Source organism: Capra hircus, chromosome 1, assembly GCF_001704415.2.
Source record: "Capra hircus breed San Clemente chromosome 1, ASM170441v1, whole genome shotgun sequence".
NCBI classification, from domain to species: Eukaryota; Metazoa; Chordata; class Mammalia; order Artiodactyla; family Bovidae; genus Capra; species Capra hircus.
Genome location: NC_030808.1, coordinates 82,921,924 through 82,942,257, shown reverse-complemented (window position 1 = coordinate 82,942,257; position 20,334 = coordinate 82,921,924). Strand labels below are relative to the sequence as shown.

Below are 20,334 nucleotides of genomic sequence, written 5' to 3'. Positions count from 1 at the left end.
CGCCCTCTGATTCCAACATGTACTCCAAAATCATCCATCCAGGAGATGCAAGTAAAAACAGTGGCCATTAGTGGAACCGGAAGAAAGTGCAAACAGTAATTTCCAACAACTGTTTGTGGTGATTCTTGCTCTATGTGGGTAGAGGGACGAACTTCTTGCAGCGCTTAACTGCAACAGTGCCAGCCGTGTAAAACGTTAACACTTGGTGGCTCAGTCAGTAAAGAATCCACCGGCGATGCAGGAGATGAGGCTTCAATCCCCTGGTTGGGAAGATCCTCTGCAGCAGGAAATGGCAACCCACCCCAGTATTCTTGTCTGGGAAATCCCTTGGACAGAGGAGCTCCATGGGCTATAGTCCATGGGGTCGCAAGAGTTGGACACAACTTGGTGACTAAAACTACTACAATGAATAAAGAAGAATAGTAAGTGCACTGACTTCATATCTACTGACCTAATGTTGCTATTAAAAACACTTCATAATAACCAGACTTCAAAAACTTATCAACTAGAACAAACAAAAGCCATATTTATCTTTACCTCCTTTCTGAAGTCTCCTTCCTTCTGTGGTCTTATGCTATCCAACCAATCAGCTTTTATACCATCAAAATAACTTTGGACCTTGGATTTCAGTGATTCATATTGCCAAATAGCAGCTGATCCAAATGCACAGCCTGTAAACTACATAAAACAAATATATTACAAAAAATTTTTTAAGAAATAGACCTATACATAGTTTCAAGGATATTATTTCATTTTCATTGCTTTTTATGAACATAAGGAACATAGGGTACACTGAAACTTATTAGGTGAATATTTCACTGTTTCCCATTTTATTAACTTCACAGTACCCTGGGACCTGTTTACAATTAGAACTTTTTCAATAAAATTCCAAATATCAACTCAGTATCACCTACAATGTTATAACAAATAAAAGGCCCATGAGTTTCTTCTCCAGGGCTTACATGAGTGAACCACGTGCTAACAGCAATTACTGGATTCATGTTTTCCTACAATCACGACTCCAGATCCTTTTGATGCCCCTCAATGTGTCATTAAGGAAGCCCAAACACAAAAGTGCTTTAATGCCACACCTGAGGCCATGCAGGTAACTCATATTAATGTGAGCTCTTACCCCAACAGTAAAAAACAAAGGCTTTATAAGAGTCCTTATGGGATAGGGAGAAGGGTAAAAGGCTGCTTCTTCTACAGGAGGAATCAGAGCACTTCTCTTGTATGCTTCGCTACTTGTGTCCGGTCTTCGTGGTTCAACCTTTCTGGGTGCTTTTCTGAATCCACATTTTTGCTCAATAAAAAAGTTAAACCTACAGAAGAAAATGGCAGATTAGAAACTGAACTGCATCTTGCAAACAGCAACCTCTATGAGCTTCCCCTCTTATCCTGCAACATCACCAACTCAGTTTATACTCACTCTGCAACCCCAAAGCCACCAAGACTCCTACTCCCAGGGAGGATTCAGTCAAAACAGTGAACTATGCTCTTCTGAAAAAGGACAGACAAACTACAGCAGCTTTACAGGGCATGTTTGGGCTATTACTGTGTATCAATAAATAAAACAATTTGTACTCCTCCTCCACACAGTTTACAATCCAATAAAAAGCTTTTTTCTTTTGTCAAATGGTAATTTCTCCCAGGTAGACCCCGCAGAGGCCTCTTCCTGACTGTTCTCATTATACTCTAAACATACTACCTTTCTACACTCATTAAACTGCTTGAAAACAATCAGACAGGTCTTCCCATCTTTGTAACCCACAACCTGAAACACTCTGGTTGAGTAAAAAGAAAAATTTCATTTCTGTGGCCTGGATAACATCTAAACAAGTAAGTGATTTACATCTACGTCTCGAGTCCCAGCCTCAAATTTCTTATCCTGTATTTCCAACTATATATTGAATATTTCTACTTGGCTGGAGAAGGAAATGGCAACCCTCTCCAGTACTCTTGCTGGGAGAATCCCAGAGACAGAGGAGCCTGGTAGGCTACAGTCCATGGGGTCACAAAGAGTTGGATATGACTAAGCATGCAGGCACGCTCCCCATTACTTCAAAAACCAATATATTCAAAAGGGAATTCAGCCTCCTCTACAAACAGCTCCATTTTCTGACTTCCTTACTCCTTCAGTGGTCCCACAGTTCTCTGAACCACTAAGATTAAAAATCTAGAAGTTATTATTCTTTCTCCTTAATTCTTACCATCTAATTAAAAATCAACTCTGGCAAATAACATTCTTTCCATTCTTAATTTAGTCCTTTATCCCATGCCTAGTTTATGTCAACAGCTTATTTAAATAGTTCAAACATTTTAACATGTTGCATTTTCTTCTTTCCTCATATTATTCTTCCACAAACATTCAATGCCTCCTCAAATGCTCTCTCAGAGGACCAACATTCTCTCCTTAAGTCCAACACAATCCCTTAGCTCATCCCTTCGGCCTGGAATACTTTACCATTTCCTAACAGATTTCATTGTTTTTAATACTGCCTTACTCCAATTCATCCTTCACATTTTATTAAACGCAAATACATTTACCATCCCCCTGCTTGGAACCACACAGTAAATGTCTCATCATCCTGTCAAACTTAGCAATGCTGCTCCTTTGTCACAGGATGTGCTTCTCTAACTTCTTCTGTGCCCTTCAAACTTGAGTTCACGTCCTCCTCCAAGAAGCAGTCCTAACCTCCCCCAGGCTGAGTGTATTCTCTGTATTCCTAGAGTCCTAAAATACCTTGTATATACTCTTAACCTTCTCTCATTCACTGGCTGTACTGTAACTGGATTATCACTTCTGTATTCATTATATCTCTACCATCAAGGCCAATCCCTAATAAAGAAAGGGTCAACAATTACTTCAGAAAAAAGAAGGGATCAAGAACAATTATTTGTTTTATTTTGAATAAGTGAAAGGAAAGTGGTACTATTCACTAAGACAAGGAAAATCAGAAGCACCAAAACAGGAAAGTAGGAGAGATGAATTAACTCCATCGTAGGCACTGTTTAAAATGCTTGCAATCATTGCGGCACAATTCTATCAGCTAAAAAACTGGAACTTAAATTGCTATCAACTGGGGAAAGGAGAAAGTCTGGTATATTTATATGACGGAATACAGTTGTCCCTCAGTATCTACTGGAGATTGGTTCTAGGACCCCTTGCAGATACCAAATTCTGGATGTTCAAATCCCTTATAGAAAATATAGCTGACATTCCCCATCAACATGGTTGAATCCATGGATGAGACACCTGGAGGTGTTTAGGGCCAACTGAACTACTCAATGAAAAACTGCTGATCACACATCACAGATGAATCTCAAAAAAAACGGAGCAAAAGAAGTCAAACACAAAACAGCACACGATGTGACTGTGTGATTGTATGTATATATATATATACGAAGCTGAAAAATAGGCGAAAGTTATCTGTGGTTAAAAAATAGTAATATCTGTGGTGATCAAAATCAATAGTGGTTGCTTAAAGTGGGACTTGACTGGAAAGAGGCAAGAGGCAACTTGCTGGAATGATGGACATTATTTTTAGGTGACAGTTGCACAGGTGTATACATTTGTCAGCACTAAAGGGCTACACACTTAACACTTAAACATTTTACCATATGTAAGCCTCCGCAACAAAGTGTTTTGAGCGCCCAGGTGATATCTAGCAGGCATCTGGAAACATAAAACTCAGAAAAATGGAACAGCTACTGTTACTACTATTACTCATCTAACTTGCTCTTCAATACTGAGTCCACAGCACAGTTCAGATTTTCAGATATCACATGGTAAGGATGGGTAATGATAAAGTAATTCACCTTAAAACTTTTAGTAAGTCAGAATTTGTACTTACAAATAAGTGCTACTCCTTTCAACAAAATCTGCTTTGGAAAGCAATGTACTTATTCAAACAGTGCCAACTGTTACTCAGAATGGCTCTGAACTCCTTCAGAATCTGTTACCAGGCTTATGAATTTGTTGTTTGTTCAGATGCTAAGTAGTAGCCCACTCTTTGCGACCCCATGAACTGCAACACGCCAGGCTTCCCTGTCTTTCACCATCTCCCGGAATTTGCTCCAGCTCATGTCCAATGAGTCAGTGATGCCATCCAACCGTCTCATCCTGTCGCCCCTTCTCCTCCTGCCCTCAATCTTTCCCAGCATCAGGGTCTCTTCCAGTGAGTTCACTAGGTGGCCAAAGTATTGGAGCTTCAGCATCAGTCCTTCCTTTAGGATTAACCTGTTTGATCTCCTTGCTGTCCAAGGGACTCTTGAATCTTCTCCCGCACCACAATTTGAAACCATCAGTTCTTCGGTGTTCAGTCTTCTTTATGGTCCAACTGTCAGATCCGTACTTGACTACTGGGAAAACCAAAGCTTTATCCTTTAGCAAATAACTATTGAATGGCAAATTGCAAATCTACTTTTCTATTTCTTGTTCTATTGCCTGCTTTTTCTGCAGAGGCTAAGAAAGATAAATATCTTCGCTTTGGGCTCTCCTATGGCTGTTGCTGCTAAGTCGCTTCAGTCGTGTCCGACTCTGTGAGACCCCAGAGACGGCAGCCCACCAAGCTCCCCGTCCCTGGGATTCCCCAGGCGAGAACACTGGAGTGGGTTGCCATTTCCTTCTCCAGTGCATGAAAGTGAAAAGTGAAAGTGAAGTCGCTCAGCTGTGTCTGACTCTTAGCGACCCCATGGACTGCAGCCCACCAGGCTCCTCCGTCCCTGGGATTCTCCAGGCAAGAGTACTGGAGTGGGGTGCCATCGCCTTCTCCACTCCTATGGCTAGGGGTGGCCATATTACAGAGTTCTAACAAAACGAGACTTATTTAGAAACCTCTTGAAAACAGGTTTTGCTTATCCAGTAAAAATGGAGGTGTCACTAATATCACATCCCTCCCATTTTTTTTTAACCTTGAAAAAAAGGATGTAAGTCTCTAGAGACAGGGCAGTAATCTTGAATGTCAAGAGAAAGGCCAAGGACTTCAGGTACTAACCTTGACAGTTTTTGAGCTACTGAGCAAAGACAACAGTTACCTACCTCCAATTGTTCTAAGCTAAGTACTTCTCATATATTTAAGCAACAATTAACTTACAACCAAGGGCATTCCTAACTGCTAACACCTTTAAAACTGTGTCAATCCTTTGCAATTGGATTTGATTTTTCTTAAATACTCCAAAGTAATTTAGACTAATGTGCTTAGTCGCTCAGTTGTGTCCAACTCTTTATGACCCCATGGACTGTAGCCCACTAGGCTCCTCTGTCCATGGGACTCTGGGCAAGAATACTGGAGTGAATAGCCACTCCTTTCTCCAGGGACCTTCCTGACCCAATGATTGAACGCAGGCCTCCTGCACTGCGGCCTCCTACATTGTGGGCAGATTCTTGACCGTCTGAGCTACCAGGGTTCAAGCCCGAATTTACAGAGAGGTCTAGTAAACACCACTCTGTCTCAAAAAACAAAAAGTGTGACACAAAGTTATAGGAATACATTTCCTTTCAATGTTTCCTTGTAAATGGTTACAAACTGTAACCCAGTGTAGTTGGCAGCTGTTTTTTTTTTTTTCTGGTTGTGCCACAAGGTTCCCAAGACTTCAGCTCTCTCATCAGGGGCTGAACCTGGGCCATGGCAATGAGCTCCTGTAATCCTAACCACTGGGCCACATTTTTCTCTTTTTAGACCAAGAAATATGAAGGATGAGATTTCTTTATATCTCCAATAGCTTAACACTACAGGACACGTACTCAATCGCTTCTAACGAAAGACTACTTCAACAGTTCTTCAGCTCATTTACAATTCTGGAGCGCAATGCCCGAGAAGGAACACAGACATGCCAAGTGGGGAATCTGGCTTTGACACAAAGCCAGACCTTTTGCCTAGACTAATATTTATCTTGAGAATCTCAACAGAAGTTAAGTGTGGGGCTGAGGACATGTTACACAAACTGGCCTCAGGTACAGTTCAGATGCAGTATATGTATGTTACAGCTGGACATACAGAACTTGTTGGATAGAATTAAGTACTGTGACTTGGTTCATTGAACACTTATTCCTTTCACCTAAGGTACGTTCCCATGCTGCAGGGACTGGGAAGCTACAAACTGTTTTCCAGATGCCCTTTCGGTCAGAGTTTGTGACGTGACCAACGCCTTCTCATCAGCTTTGCCAGCCAGAACTGGGTTTAGTGAGGAGGCAGCACCCAAGGCGTCACTCCCGTGGAAGGCGGAGGCAGCACAGTTCTTACTCCGGTCAGCAGATCCCTATCTAGCAGCAGATTCCCAGTTGCCTCATTTATTATTGCATAACAGACCGCCCCAAGACTTAGTTGTCCTAAAAGCGTAACTACATCTCGTGATTCTATGAGGTAGCTGCCCTTGGCTGGGCAGTTCTACTGCTGGTCTCATCTGGAATCGCTCATGCAGCCAGTCATCTGGCTGCTCAGCTGGAGCTGGAGAGGCTATGATGGCCTCCCTGCCATATCTGGAGCCTCAGTATTGGCTGTTAGCTAGGTCTCTCTTTCTAAATGGTCTCGGTAATCTCTAGTCTAGTCTAACCAGAGCTTTAACCATAGCAGCGAGAGTGTTCCAAGACAGAAAAGGATAAGCTGCAAGGCCTCTTGAGGTCCAGACTCTGAACCTTGCACATTACTTCCTCCACATGGCACTAGTCAAAGCAAGTCACGAGGCCAACCCTGCTTCAAGAAAAAGGGAAATAGATTCCAGCTTCAGATGAGAAAAGCTGCAAATGACTATGGCCATGTTTTAAAATCTACCACCTAACTGTGGCAGAAGCAGTTATGACTCTGAAAGCATAGCCTGGAACAGTAATTCTCACAGCTGGCTCCTGAAAAGGAGTCGAATACTCCATCCCCAAATATGCCACTTTGGCATGGGGATTGTTTTGAGCTGAAGGCAATTGAGAAGCAGCAGATATAAGAAAAACTCTCTGCCCTGCCCCTATAGGCCTAGAAGCAGGATACACACTTGTAAAGGTGTACCCCCACCCGTCTCTACCAGGAAGGACAGAAGTTAATCACAAGACAACTCGAGACCCTTATGAACCCAGAGAAAGCATCAGAGGAATCTACATAACAATCTTTACTAACTAGCCCCCATATTAACTTCCCACTATTTGCTGCCCTAGAAACTCAAAGTCCTTTCCCTTTGCATTCTCATTTCTCTAAAACTTTGTGGTTCTTTTGTTAAAATGCTATATAAGACCAAGTTCTAACCATCCCTTTCGGTTACTCATCACTGAGTACTCCAAGGTATGTATACATACAAAGCATGTTTTCCCCTTGTTAACCTGTTTTTTTGTTAGTCTGGCAGGGCCCCAGCCAATAAACCTAAGATTGGTAGAGGGAAAACAGCTTTTCCTTTCCTGTATTATACCTTAGTATTGCCTGGTAAGCTCTTAAAAACAGGACACGATGGCTTCACATCAGACCAATTCAATTAGAATCTCCAGGGATGGGACCAGAGCATCAGTATTTTTTAAGGGCTCCCCAGGTTTCTCAAGTGTGGGAGGGTTGAAAAGTTGCGATTTACCACAGATGTGGGGAAAACTTTAGTCTCTACACAAATCATCTGGGGATCTTGTTTAAAAAAGATTCTAATTCAGTAGGTCTAGGGTGAGTCTGAGATGCTGCATTTCTCAACAAGCTCCTAAATTATAGACTGACAAACTATGGCCTGCAGAGAGAATTTGGTCTTCCAGCTTAAAATAGCTTTTGCATTTTTAAAGAGTTGTTTAAAAGAAAAATAACATCTGACAAAGACCTACATGGCCCTATTTTCTATCTAGGCTTTTATAAAATAAGTCTGACAAACCCCTGTCCTAAACTGCTGGTTCATGAACCACTTTGAATAGCAAGAGCTAGAAACTAATCCCCCACTCTTCCAACAATATTTCCACTTAAATTACAATAGTTAGCTACAGGTTAATCCTAACTGACTAGAATTTTAAAAATAGGATTTGCAACCAAATGAAGAATTCCAATAGGAAAGTTTAACTAGGACTGACAGTGAGCATTTTTGGCTCCTTCCCAGCATAACATCCACACCCTCTTTCCCTCTGGAAAGAGTACCCTGGAATTTTCAGCCATTTGGTTGGGGTTGGGGGAGGTACACCAAGCTCCTGACTGGCATAAGCATGTCACAGTCATTTTCTTAAAACTCATCTTGAGTTAATACGTGGAAGATTCAAAGGGAAATAAATATACCAGATTTACTAATTTGTCAAGTATTTAAATATATCTTAAGACTGTCATCTCAGTCCAAATTTAAGATTTACGCTCCATATAAATGATACATACAATTGACAAATTATACAGGCTTCTTTCAAGCCTAAACCATTTTTCAGAAGTGCTGCCAATAGTTTGATGATGGTAAAGTTTCTAAAAACTCTAAGTGAGATGTTCTTCATTTTCTGTAAAGAGCCAGACAATAAATATTTTAGTCTTTGTGAAAAACAACTTAAATCTCTGTGTTTAGTCTTTTAAAGCACAGAAACCATTCTTCACTGGCAGGCTGCCTTGGGCCTGCCATTATAGTTTGTAGAAATTTTGAGGAATATTCCCACCTGTAGTTCTTGTTAAAAAAAAAAAAAAAAAGCAAATTCTCAGCCACACTTCACTCCTGTTACAACAAAAAATCACAAGGACTAAGCCCAGACCTCTGTTTTAACCATATCACCGATTTCATTCCTCCATATACTAATCTTAGAACTCCGAGAAGTGAAAGCAGATCTAATAAAGTTACATACAAAGAAACTTGCTTCTTTCTAGAAGTTACATTTCGGGCTTACCCACAATGTCTTTTTCAATGTCACCGCAAAAAATGTCAATTTCAAACTCTGCATATGAATGACAAACTAAAAACTTGTGATGGTAATCTTCAACACCACATGTATTTGTTTCAACTGGTCTTCAATTTTTACTGGAGCCTCCTCTTTAACCAAGTTGTTCTTTTTCTTTCCCTTCCTAACACAGATCTTGAATATTGAACACCTGTTGCTTCCTAATAGCTATATTCACTCTTCTTCCCTCTCAAACTATGCAATTTCAACTGGGGTTTGGAATCAGGACCACTGATATAAATTAACTCCACCTGACCTCACTCTCCCATCTCCTCAGGAGTTTTCGGTTAGTGCTGAGGCTCCATGTTCCCCTGTATCATGAAGTTAAGTACAATGTAAGCCAATTTACCACAAATCTGCGATCCTACATTCAGGGCTTGTTTAGAACTACAGGTTCATTCCCTTTTCTCCCACAACCCACCTCCTTTCCCCCAACTCACCTCCTGCCCACCGGGCAAGTCGACAGGATTGAGGTAAGGCCTGGGAAATATAGTATACAGACAATCCAGATGATCTGAAAATTAAGGATGGCTCCACCATACTGGAGTCTCAACTATTTACCACTGGCTACAGCTGGTGTTGACGGAGAAGGCAATGGCACCCCACTCCAGTACTCTTGCCTAGAAAATCCCATGGACGGAGGAGCCTGGTAGGCTGCAGTCCATGGGGTCGCTAAGAGTCTGACACGACTGAGCGACTTCACTTTCACTTTTCACTTTCATGCACTGGAGAAGGAAATATCAACCCACTCCAGTGTTCTTGCCTGGAGAATCCCAGGGACGGGGGAGCCTGGTGGGATGCCGTCTATGGGGTCGCACAGAGTGGGAGACGACTGAAGCAACTTAGTAGCAGGAGAGCTGGTGTAGAACTAAACACAAGGCTTCTTGCTATCATCTATCAGGTAGACTTCAGGCACTCACCTAACCAAGTAAGAAAACAGGAAACTCAAACTCTGTTAAACAACAGAAAGAAAATTCAGAGCCAAATACATACTAGAACCTTAGTTAAGGGATTGCTCTCAATTTATAGTTGAACTATTCTAATGCAAAAACAGCAAATACTTATAAACCGTACTCTTCACACAGCTTCTACTCAGGAAAAATGAAGCTTTCTTTCCAAGTCATCTGAAAACCAAATATTCCACCGTCTCAACTCGTTTAACAGAAAAGCCTCTCCTATAACTTTGCAAGAGGCAAGGAGATGCCCTCCTCTGACTCCGCCTTCCCCCATAAATTCCTCTAAAGAAGTAATATGTAGAAAAACAAAGCTTTTATAAAGGTTGATAAGAGAATAAAATCTCGGCCCTACCACTCTACCAGCTGTGTTAATTCTTTATTTGCTCGCGGGATTATGAGGTATGGTGCCCAATCTGCCCTTTACAGATTACTTCCCCTTCCCGACACGCCCCTCCCAAGAAAGAGGCTACCGCGGGCTCACGGAGATCTGGGCCGGGGCTGGTCACTGAGCGCCCGGGGCGAGGTGGCGCGACGAGAAGCGAAGACTGGACGGAGGTGTAAGGGGAAGAGAGGGAGGAGGGACGCGCGAGAAGAGGGGGCGAAGCAGGGGAGGCACTAGAGGCCCACACGGCCTCCGCACCTAAGGATGCGCGGCCGGAATCGCAGGTCTGAGACGCGAGAAGCCCGGAAGTTGGTCATTACCTGCGCCGGAGCAGCCGCGACGGGGCCAGGGCCGCAGTGAGCTCTTCGCAGCTGCGGCCGCCCACTGGCGGAATCCACGCTTGTCCACAGCTCCAGCCTCTCTGCGTCCAGCCTCGCCACGCCATCTTCCCAACCTCTGCCCCACCATGGCCCGACCTTACCAACCCCAGCCGGAAACCACTTCCGGGTCGAGGAAGAACCATAGAGTGCCGAGGAGCAACCTAGAGCGCCCCCGTGCGGCGAAGCCCAGGTTCGACCTACGGAAAGACTACGACCCGAAAGCCGACAGCCAGTCTCCTTAGTAGGAAGATAAGTGTTAGGTTAACAAAGTTTGTTGCAGATTGCACCAGTGTCTCATTAAACAATAATATTAATAATTGTTAGTAATAAATACTCATAATAATCAATATGGAGGCTGCAAAGAACAAAGAGCTTTACTTAGGGTCTCAAGAATCACAATTCAGAGGCACAGATTAGAGTAAAATGAAACATCTGGGTAAGAGAAGGAATCAGAGGCTTATAAAGGCAAAAGCCACAAGGTTGTTCAAGAATTAGGGAGTTCCCTGGTGGCCTAGTGGTTAGGATTCTGGATTTTCACTGCCATGACTCGGGTTCAATGCCTGGTTGGGGAACAAATCTCCTGCAAGCCAAAAAAAGAAAAATTATTGACCCTGAGGCAGTCCCTTAAGGCCTTTTCCTTAAGGGATGGATTCTTGCCAGTTATTTTAGGCTATATTATTTTAGGCTAAGAGTTTAATAAACAGGTAGGCTGTCATGAGTTTATTTTCAGTTCAGTTCAGTCGCTCAGTCGTGTCCGACTCTTTGCGACCCCATGGATCACAGCAGGCCAGGCCTCCCTGTCCATCAGCAACTCCCGGAGTTCACTCGAACTCATGTCCATCGAGTTGGTGATGCCATCCAGCCATCTCATCCTCTGTCGTCCCCTTCTCCTGCCCCCAATCCCTCCTAGCATCAGGGTCTTTTCCAATGAGTCAACTCTTCACATCAGGTGGCCAAAGTACTAGAGTTTCAGCTTCAGCATCAGTCCTTCCAATGAACACCCAGGACTGATATCCTTTAGGATGGACTGGTTGGATCTCCTTGCAGTCCAAGGGACTCTCAAGAGTCTTCTCCAACACCACAGTTCAAAAACATCAATTCTTCAGTGCTCAGCTTTCTTAACAATCCAACTCTCACATCCATACATGAACACTGGAAAAACCATAGCCTTGACTAGACAGACCTTTGTTGGCAAAGTAATGTCTCTGCTTTTGAATATCCTATCTAGGTTGGTCATAACTTTTCTTCCAAGGAGTAAGCGTCTTTTAATTTCATGGCTGCAGTCACCATCTGCAGTGATTTCGGATCCCCAAAAAATAAAGTCCGACACTGTTTCCACTGTTCCCCCATCTATTTCCCATGATGTGATGGGACCGGATGCCATGATCTTCATTTTCTGAATGTTGAGCTTTAAGCCAACTTTTTCACTCTCCTCTTTCACTTTCATCAAGAGGCTTTTTAGTCCTCTTCACTTTCTGCCATAAGGGTGGTGTCATCTACAACCTGAGGTTATTGATATCTCTCCCAGCAATCTTGATTCCAGCTTGCACTTCTTCCAGCCCAGCGTTTCTCATGATGTACTCTGCATATAAGTTAAATAAGCAGGGTGACAATATATAGCCTTGACGCACTCCTTTTTGGAACCAGTCTGTTGTTCCATGTCCAGTTCTAACTGTTGTTTCCTGACATGCATATGGGTTTCTCAAGAGGCAGGTCAGGTGCTCTGGTATTCCCATCACTTTCAGAATTTTCCACAGTTTATTGTGATCCATACAGTCAAAGGCTTTGGCATAGTCAATAAAGCAGAAATAGATGTTTTTCTGGAACTCTCCTGCTTTTTCAATGATCCAGCAAATGTTGACAATTTGATCTCTGGTTCTTCTGCCTTTTCTAAAACCAGCTTGAACATCTGGAAGTTCATGGTTCACGTATTGTTGAAGCCTGGCTTGGAGAATTTTGAGCATTACTGTACTAGCATGTGAGATGAGTGCAATTATGTAGTAGTTTGAGCGTTCTTTGGCATTGCCCTTCTTTGCAATTGGAATGAAAACTGACCTTTTCCAGTCCTGTGGCCACAGCTGAATTTTCCAAATTTGCTTGCATATTGAGTGTACCACTTTCACAGCATCGTCTTTCAGGATTTGAAATAGCTCAATCGAAATTCCATCGCCTCCACTAGCTTTGTTCATAGTGATACTTTCTAAGGCCCACTTGACTTCACATTCCATGATGTCTGGCTGTAGGTTAGTGTCACACCTTTGTGGGTTTGTGGGTCATTAAGACCTTATTTGTACAGTTCTTCTGTGTATTCTTGCCACCTCTTCTTAATATCTTCTGCTTCTGTTAGGTTCATACCATTTCTGTCCTTTATCAAACCCATCTTTGCATGAAATGTTCTCTTGGTATCTCTAATTTTCTTGAAGAGATCTCTAGTCTTTCCCATTCTGTTCTTTTCCTCTATTTCTTTGCATTGATCGCTGAGGAAGGCTTTCTTATCTCTCCTTGCTATTCTTTGGTACTCTGCATTCAGATGCTTATATCTTTCCTTTTCTCCTTTGCTTTTCGCTTCCCTTCTTTTCACGGCTATTTGTAAGGCATCCTCAGACAGCCATTTTGCTTTTTTGCATTTCTTTTCCATGGGGATGGTCTTGATCCCTGTCTCCTGTACAATGTCACGAACCTCCGTCCATAGTTCATCAAGCACTCTGTCTATCGGATCTAGTCCCTTAAATTTATTTCTCATTTACACTGTATAATCATAAGGGATTTGATTTAGGTCATACCTGAATGATCTAATGGTTTTCCCCACTTTCTTCAATTTAAGTCTGAATTTGGCAATAAGGAGTTAATTTTAGGCTGAGTTAAATAATTATCTTGAGTTTCTGGAACACTGAACAGATCTTCTGGATCCTGCAATTAAGACAATAAGTTGTTCAAATGTCAGATTCTCTGAGAAGCCTGAGAAGTGCATAGGTCACACTTTCTCAATGATTTCCCGACTCTCTAAAATATAGAGCTCTTTTAGCAATACTGACTCCATTTTTACTTCACTTTCACATTGGTCTCCAGTCTTTGGGCTGATAGGGATCTGTCTCCTTGAAAGGAAACATTTATTTTCTGCCTTTAGAAAGAAAAGGAAGGGGCAGTGTCTGCGTTTGCTGCTGCTTTTATGTTTTATTTTATGTTTGCATTTACTGCTTCTTAATTGCCTTCGGCCCAAAATAACTTTTATGTCAAAGAGTCATATTTAGAGGTGACATTTTGATTTCCATTAAGTCCTTCTTCTTAGACCTTCACTCTGATTTAGATGACCTTGAGCACTATAATAATACCACATTCAATCTATAAATACTTATTAAACACATAATGCCAGGCAGTATAGGCTTCCCTGATAGTTCAGTTGGTAAAGAATCTGCCTGCAAGGCAGGAGACCCTGGTTTGATTCCTGAGTCCGGAAGATCCACTGGAAAAGTGATAGGCTACCTACTCCAGTATTTTTGCACTTCCATTGTGGCTTAGCTGGTAAAGCCAGGCAGTATCCTAGATCTGGGATATATTTTAGAAGACACTATCTCTGACCTCACAGAGATCCTGTGAGGATCTCTCCTTGCTATTCTTTGGAACTCTGCATTCAGATGCTTATATCTTTCCTTTTCTCCTTTGCTTCTCGCTTCCCTTCTTTTCACAGCTGTTTGTAAGGCCTCCTCAGACAACCATTTTGCTTTTTTGCATTTCTTTTCCATGGGGATGGAACTGTACTGAGGAAGAAGGGAGCAAGTCAATAAACAGGCAATTAAAATACATTGGATGAAGTGCTATGGTTTGAGAAGGAGAAGGCTCTCTGGAGGTTTAGAGGAGGGGGAAATAACGCAGTCAAGGGATAAGGAATGGGAGGTAGGGGAAAAGGCTTCTTAGAGAAATTGATGGAGTTTACCAGGAGAAGAGAAGGGCTGAAATGTTCTAGGTAGAGAGAATAGCATTTGTGATGTCTTCCAGGGCATGACTTACTTAAGAAACTAAATAAATCAACCTTGGATTTGTCAGTTCAGATCAGTTCAGTCGCTCAGTCATTTCCGATGCTTTGAGACCCCATGGACTGCAGCACACCAGGCTTCCCTGTCCATCACCAATTCCCAGAGCTTGCTCAAACTCATGTCCATCAAGTTGGTGATGCCATCCAACCATCTCATCCTCTGTCATCCCCTTCTCCTCCTGCCTTCAATCTTTCCTAGCATCAGGGTCTTTTCAAATGGGTCAGTTGTTCACATCAGATGGCCAAAGTATTGGAGCTTTCAGCTTCAGCATCAAAGTTGTATATTGTCACCTTGCTTATTTAACTTATATGCAGAGTACATCATGCAAAATGCCAGACTGGATGAAGCACAAGCTGGAATCAAGATTGCAGGAAGAAATATCAATAACCTCAGATATGCAGATGACACCACCCTTATGGCAGAAAGCACATGAATATTCAATGAATATTCAGAACTGATTTCCTTTAGGATTGAGTGGTTTGATCTCTTTGCAGTCCAAGGGACTCTCAAGAGTCTTCTCCAACATCACAGTTCAAAAGCATCAATTCTTCAGCACTCAGTTTTCTTTATGATCCAACTCTCACATCCATACACGACTACTAGAAAAACCATAGCTTTGACAAGACAGACCTTTGCTGGCAAAGTAACGTTTCTGCTTTTTAATATGCTGTCTAGGTTTGTCATAGCTTTTCTTCCAAGGAGCAAGTGTCTTAAATTTCATGGCTGCAGTCACCATCTGCAGCGATTTTGGAGCCCAAGAAAATAAAGTCTGTCACTGTTTCCATTGTTTCCCTATCTATTTGCCATGAAGTGATGGGACCAGATGCCATGAGCTTCATTTTTTGAATGTTGAGTTTTAAGCCAGCTTTTTCACTCTTCTCTTTCACTTTCAGCAAGAGGCTCTTTAGTTCCTTTTCAGTTTCTGCCCATACGGGTGGTGTCGTATGCATATCTGAGGTTATTGATATTTCTCCATGCAATCTTGGTTCCAGCTTGTGCTTCATCCAGTCTGGCATTTTGCATGATGTACTCTGCATAAAAGTTAAATAAGCAAGGTGACAATATGCAACTTTGACATACTCCTTTCCCAATTTGAAACCAGTCAGTTGTTCCATATCTGGCTCTAACTGTGGCCTCTTGACCTGCATACAGATTTTTCAAGAGGCAGGTAAGCAACTTTAGAGGCTTCTGGGTCACAAACAGCTGCCAGCCCTGTGAGGGGGTCATCCAGGCAAGAGAACTCTAGGCTTTTTGCCACTTTCTGGGACCCTGCATCCCCAGTGGGACCCGTTCTGGACTCCCCAGGCCCTGGGTATGGTTCCACACAGAAAATAACATGTCTGTGAGAAAGTTTCAAGATCTCAAAAAGCCTGTAAGAGATAGTGCTCAGCCACAAAAAGGAATGAAATACTGCCGTTTGCAGCAACATCGATGGACCTCAAGATTATCTTACTAAGTGAAGTCAGATAAAGAGAAATATACGATATTACTTATATGTGGAATCTACAAAACAGAAATAGACTCAGAGACACAGAAACAAACTCGAACGGGGGAGGAAGGGATAAATTAGGACTTTGGGATTAACACATACACACTACTATATACATATAATAATCAACAAGGATCTAATGTATAGCACAGGGAAGGTATTCAATATATTGTGATAACCTATAATGTGATCATCTTTTTTCAGAAAAGAATTTAAAAAAAGAATATATAGAAATACATATATGGGCTTCCCATGCAGTCCATGGGGTCACCAAGAGTCGGACATGACTGAGCGACTGAACTGAACTGATGGGTTTCCCCGGCAGCACAGCGGTAAAGTATCCGCCTGCCGACCCAGGAGACGCAGTTTCGATCCCTGCTTTGGGAAGATGCCCTGGAGTAGAAAGTGGCAACCACTCCAGTATTCTTGCCTGGGAATTCCATAGACAGAGGAGCCTGATGGGCTACAGTCCGTGGAGTTGCAAAGAGTCAGATACAACCGAGCACCCACACAGGCACACACATATACTGAGTCATTTTGCCGTACATATGAAACATTGTATATCAACTGTTCAGTTCAGTTCAGTTCAGTCGCTCAGTCGTGTCAGACTGTTTGCAACCCCATGAATTACAGCACGCCAGGCCTCCCTGTCCATCATCTCCCAGAGTTCACTCAGATTCATGACCATCAAGTCAGTGATGCCATTCAGCCATCTCATCCTCTGTCGTCCCCTTCTCCTCCTGCCCTCAATCCCTCCGAGCATCAGAGTCTTTTCCAATGAGTCAACTCTTCGCATCAGGTGGCCAAAGTACTGGAGTTTCAGCTTTAGCATCATTCCTTCCAAAGTACACCCAGGACTGATCTCCTTCAGGATGGACTGGTTGGATCTCCTTGCAGTCCAAGGGACTCTCAAGAGTCTTCTCCAACACCACAGTTCAAAAGCATCAATTCTTCGGCTCTCAGCCTTCTTCACAGTCCAACTCTCACATCCATACATGACCACTGGAAAAACCATAGCCTTGACTAGACGGACCTTTCTTGGCAAAGTAATATCTCTGCTTTTCAATATGCTATCTAGGTTGTTCATAACTTTTCTTTCAAGGAGTAAATGTCTTTTAATTTCATGGCTGCAATCACCATCTGCAGTGATTTTGGAGCCCAAAAAGATAAAGTCTGACATTGTTTCCACTGTTTCCCCATCTATTTCCCATGAAGTGATGGGACCAGATGCCATGATCTTCGTTTTCTGAATGCTGAGCTTTAAGCCAACTTTTTCACTCTCCTCTTTCACTTTCATCAAGAGGCTGTTTAGTTCCTCTTCACTTTCTGCCATAAGGGTGGTGTCATCTGCATATCTGAGGTGATTGATATTTCTCCCAGCAATCCTGATTCCAGCTTGTGCGTCTTCCAGCCCAGTGTTTCTCATGATGTACTCTGCATATAAGTTAAATAAGCAGGGTGACAATATACAGCCTTGATGCACTCCTTTTCCTATTTGGAACCAGTCTGTTGTTCCATGTCCAGTTCTAACTGTCGCTTCCTGACCTGCATATAGGTTTCTCAAGAGGCAGGTCAGGTGTTCTGGTATTCCCATCTCTTGAAGAATTTTCCAGTTTACTGTGATCCACACAGTCAACGGAAAACTCAGCAGTGGCCGCAGGAGTGGAAAAGGTCAGTTTTCATTCCAATCCCAAAGAAAGGCAGTGCCAAAGAACGCTCAAACTACCGCACAATTGTACTCATCTCACATGCTGGTAAAGTAATGCTCAAAATTCTCCAAGCGAGGCTTCAGCAATACATGAACTGTGAACTTCCGGATGTTCAAGCTGGTTTTAGAAAAGGCAGAAGAACCAGAGATCAAATTGTCAACATTTGCTGGATCATGGAAAAAGCAAGAGAGTTCCAGAAAAACATCTATTTCTGCTTTATTGACTATGCCAAAGCCTTTGACTGTGTGGATCACAATATCAGCTGTACTTCAATTTAAAAAAAGAAGGAAAAAAGCCTAGAAAAACTTGTACGTTTGCTTGCAGAAAGACTAGAGGCTAATTAATACAAGTTTCCTCATTTTAGGCTGGAATTTTCCCAGTTCAGTTTAACAGTTGTGGATGAAAAAATTAATAGTCGGTCTAAGAAAGGAATGGAAACTTTTATTAGAGCCAATCTGAGGATTCTAACCTGGGAGACAATCTTTCAGAAAGCTCTGAGGACTGTTCCACCCGTTAGAGGTCAAAGCATAGTTATGTAAGTTTTTGAGACAAATGTACATCAAATGATGTATTATTGACAATTTACATAGTGCATATCTGCACATACAAAGGAAGGAGTGGGTCATGTGTCGCCATGGCCCATTACAAGATTAAGAGCAACGGCTACCTTTTAAGGAGGTCTGGTTACTGCCAATGCACCTCACACTCTCAAGGGGAGCAGGGAGGCCCAAAGCTGCAAGGAAATTTTTTGCTTAAATTTTTTCCTGTCTTGCCATAAAATAGGCATTTTATTTCATCACAGTGATGACTGGTATCCTACTAATTAGAAATGTTGGTTCATTTTGTCCACTGGAAAAAACACACAATATAAGAGCAGTGAGTTTCTGCTTTATTCAGGGCCAGTACTGAGGACTGTGGCCCAGAAGACAGCCTCTCAGAGCCTCAAGGAACTGCTCCTTACAGGCAAGGGAGGGAAAATTGTGTGTGCACCCACACGTTCATTTGTGTCCAACTCTTTGCGACCCTGTGGACTGTAGTCTGCCAGGCTCCTCTGTCTATGGAATATTCCAAGCAAGAATATTGGAGCAGTTTGCCATTTCCTACTCCAGGGATCTTCCTGACCCAAGCGTCGAACTCGCCTCTCGGACACTGCAGGCGGATTCTTTACCGCTGAGCTACCGGGGAAAGCACAGGTAGTGAGGCAGGAAAAGCTTACTACTAATCACAAAGAACAGACATCTCAAGGTAATGATCAGTCGTGTCCGACTCTTTGCGACCCCGTGGACTATATAGTCCATGGAATTCTCCAGGCCAGAATACTGGAGTGGGTAGCCGTTCCCTTCTCCAGGGGATCTTCCCAACCCAGGGATCAAACCCAGGTCTCCCGCATTTCAGGCAGATTCTTTACCAGCTGAGCCACAAGGGAAGCCCCTGTCTCTGTAAGGGAAGATGAAAGCATCTGGGGGTCATTGAAATCATTCCTTAGATATGCATCTTAACTACCTAGGGGCCCTTGCATCCTCCTGCTTTTCTACCCTGAATTCCCCTCAGGGCGCACGGTCGCTGGTGACTGCACGACCCACTGTAAGTGGTGCTTGACTTAGCCCTTCATATAAGGAGATGATGAGTGACACTTTTTGTTCTTTTTTTAAATAATTTTTATTGGGTATAGTTCATTTGCAATGTTGTGTTAGTTTCCGGTGTTCAGCAAAGTGAATCACCCTTATACATATATCCACTTTTTTTAGATTGTTCTCCCATACAGACCATTGCAGAGTACTGAGTTCACTGTGCTATACAGCAGATTCTTATCAGCTATCTATTTTATAAACTGTACTGTATATATGTCACTCCCAATCTCCCAATTTATCCTCCCCACCACCTTCCCCTGGTAACCGTAAATTTTCTATATCTGTTCTTTCTTTACAAGTCATAGGTATATCTTTTAAATAACTCAAAGGATAAAAGATATTTCTTTCTTAGAAGTCAGATTCATTCAGATACGATTTACATACAACACTCACCCGTGTAAGTATGCAGTTCAATGTTTTTTGACAAACACATGTAGTTGTGTAACTGTCACCATAATCAAGATACAGAGCATTCCCATCACCCCAAAAAGTTCCCTTGTGCCCCTTTGTAGTCAACCCATAACCCTACTCCCACACCTTGCCAACCACTTATGTTTTATGTCCTACAGTTTTGCCTTTCCAAGAATATCACAGAAATGGAATCATATAGTATGTTTTGTTGTAAATATATATTTTCATTTCTTTTGGTTAAATACCTAGGAGTGAAACAGCTGGATTGTATGGTATAATGTTTAATTGTACCAGGAATCGCCCACGTGATTGAACCATTTTACATTCCCATCATCAGTGTGTGAGAATTCCAGTACTTAGATTCAAGACTTTGTTTTTAGCAATACTAATTCTCCAAGCCAGGCTTCAACAATATGTGAACCATGAACTTCCTAATGTTCAAGCTGGTTTTAGAAAAGGCAGAGGAACCAGAGATCAAATTGCCA

The 20,334-nt window shown here is 42.4% G+C and overlaps 1 protein-coding gene across 1 annotated transcript in view; it reads right to left on the bottom strand.

The window, feature by feature from the left end:
• Nucleotides 1–10,695, bottom strand: part of PARL (presenilin associated rhomboid like) — a 53,457-nt gene extending 42,762 nt beyond the window's left edge. The window contains exons 1-3 of the mRNA XM_005675204.3: nucleotides 10,516–10,695; nucleotides 1,133–1,322; nucleotides 538–678 (exon numbers count right to left, since the gene is read on the bottom strand). Of these exons, the coding sequence (XP_005675261.1) occupies nucleotides 538–678; nucleotides 1,133–1,322; nucleotides 10,516–10,640 (456 nt within the window). The 5' untranslated portion in view covers nucleotides 10,641–10,695. The remainder of the gene's footprint in view (nucleotides 1–537; nucleotides 679–1,132; nucleotides 1,323–10,515) is intronic.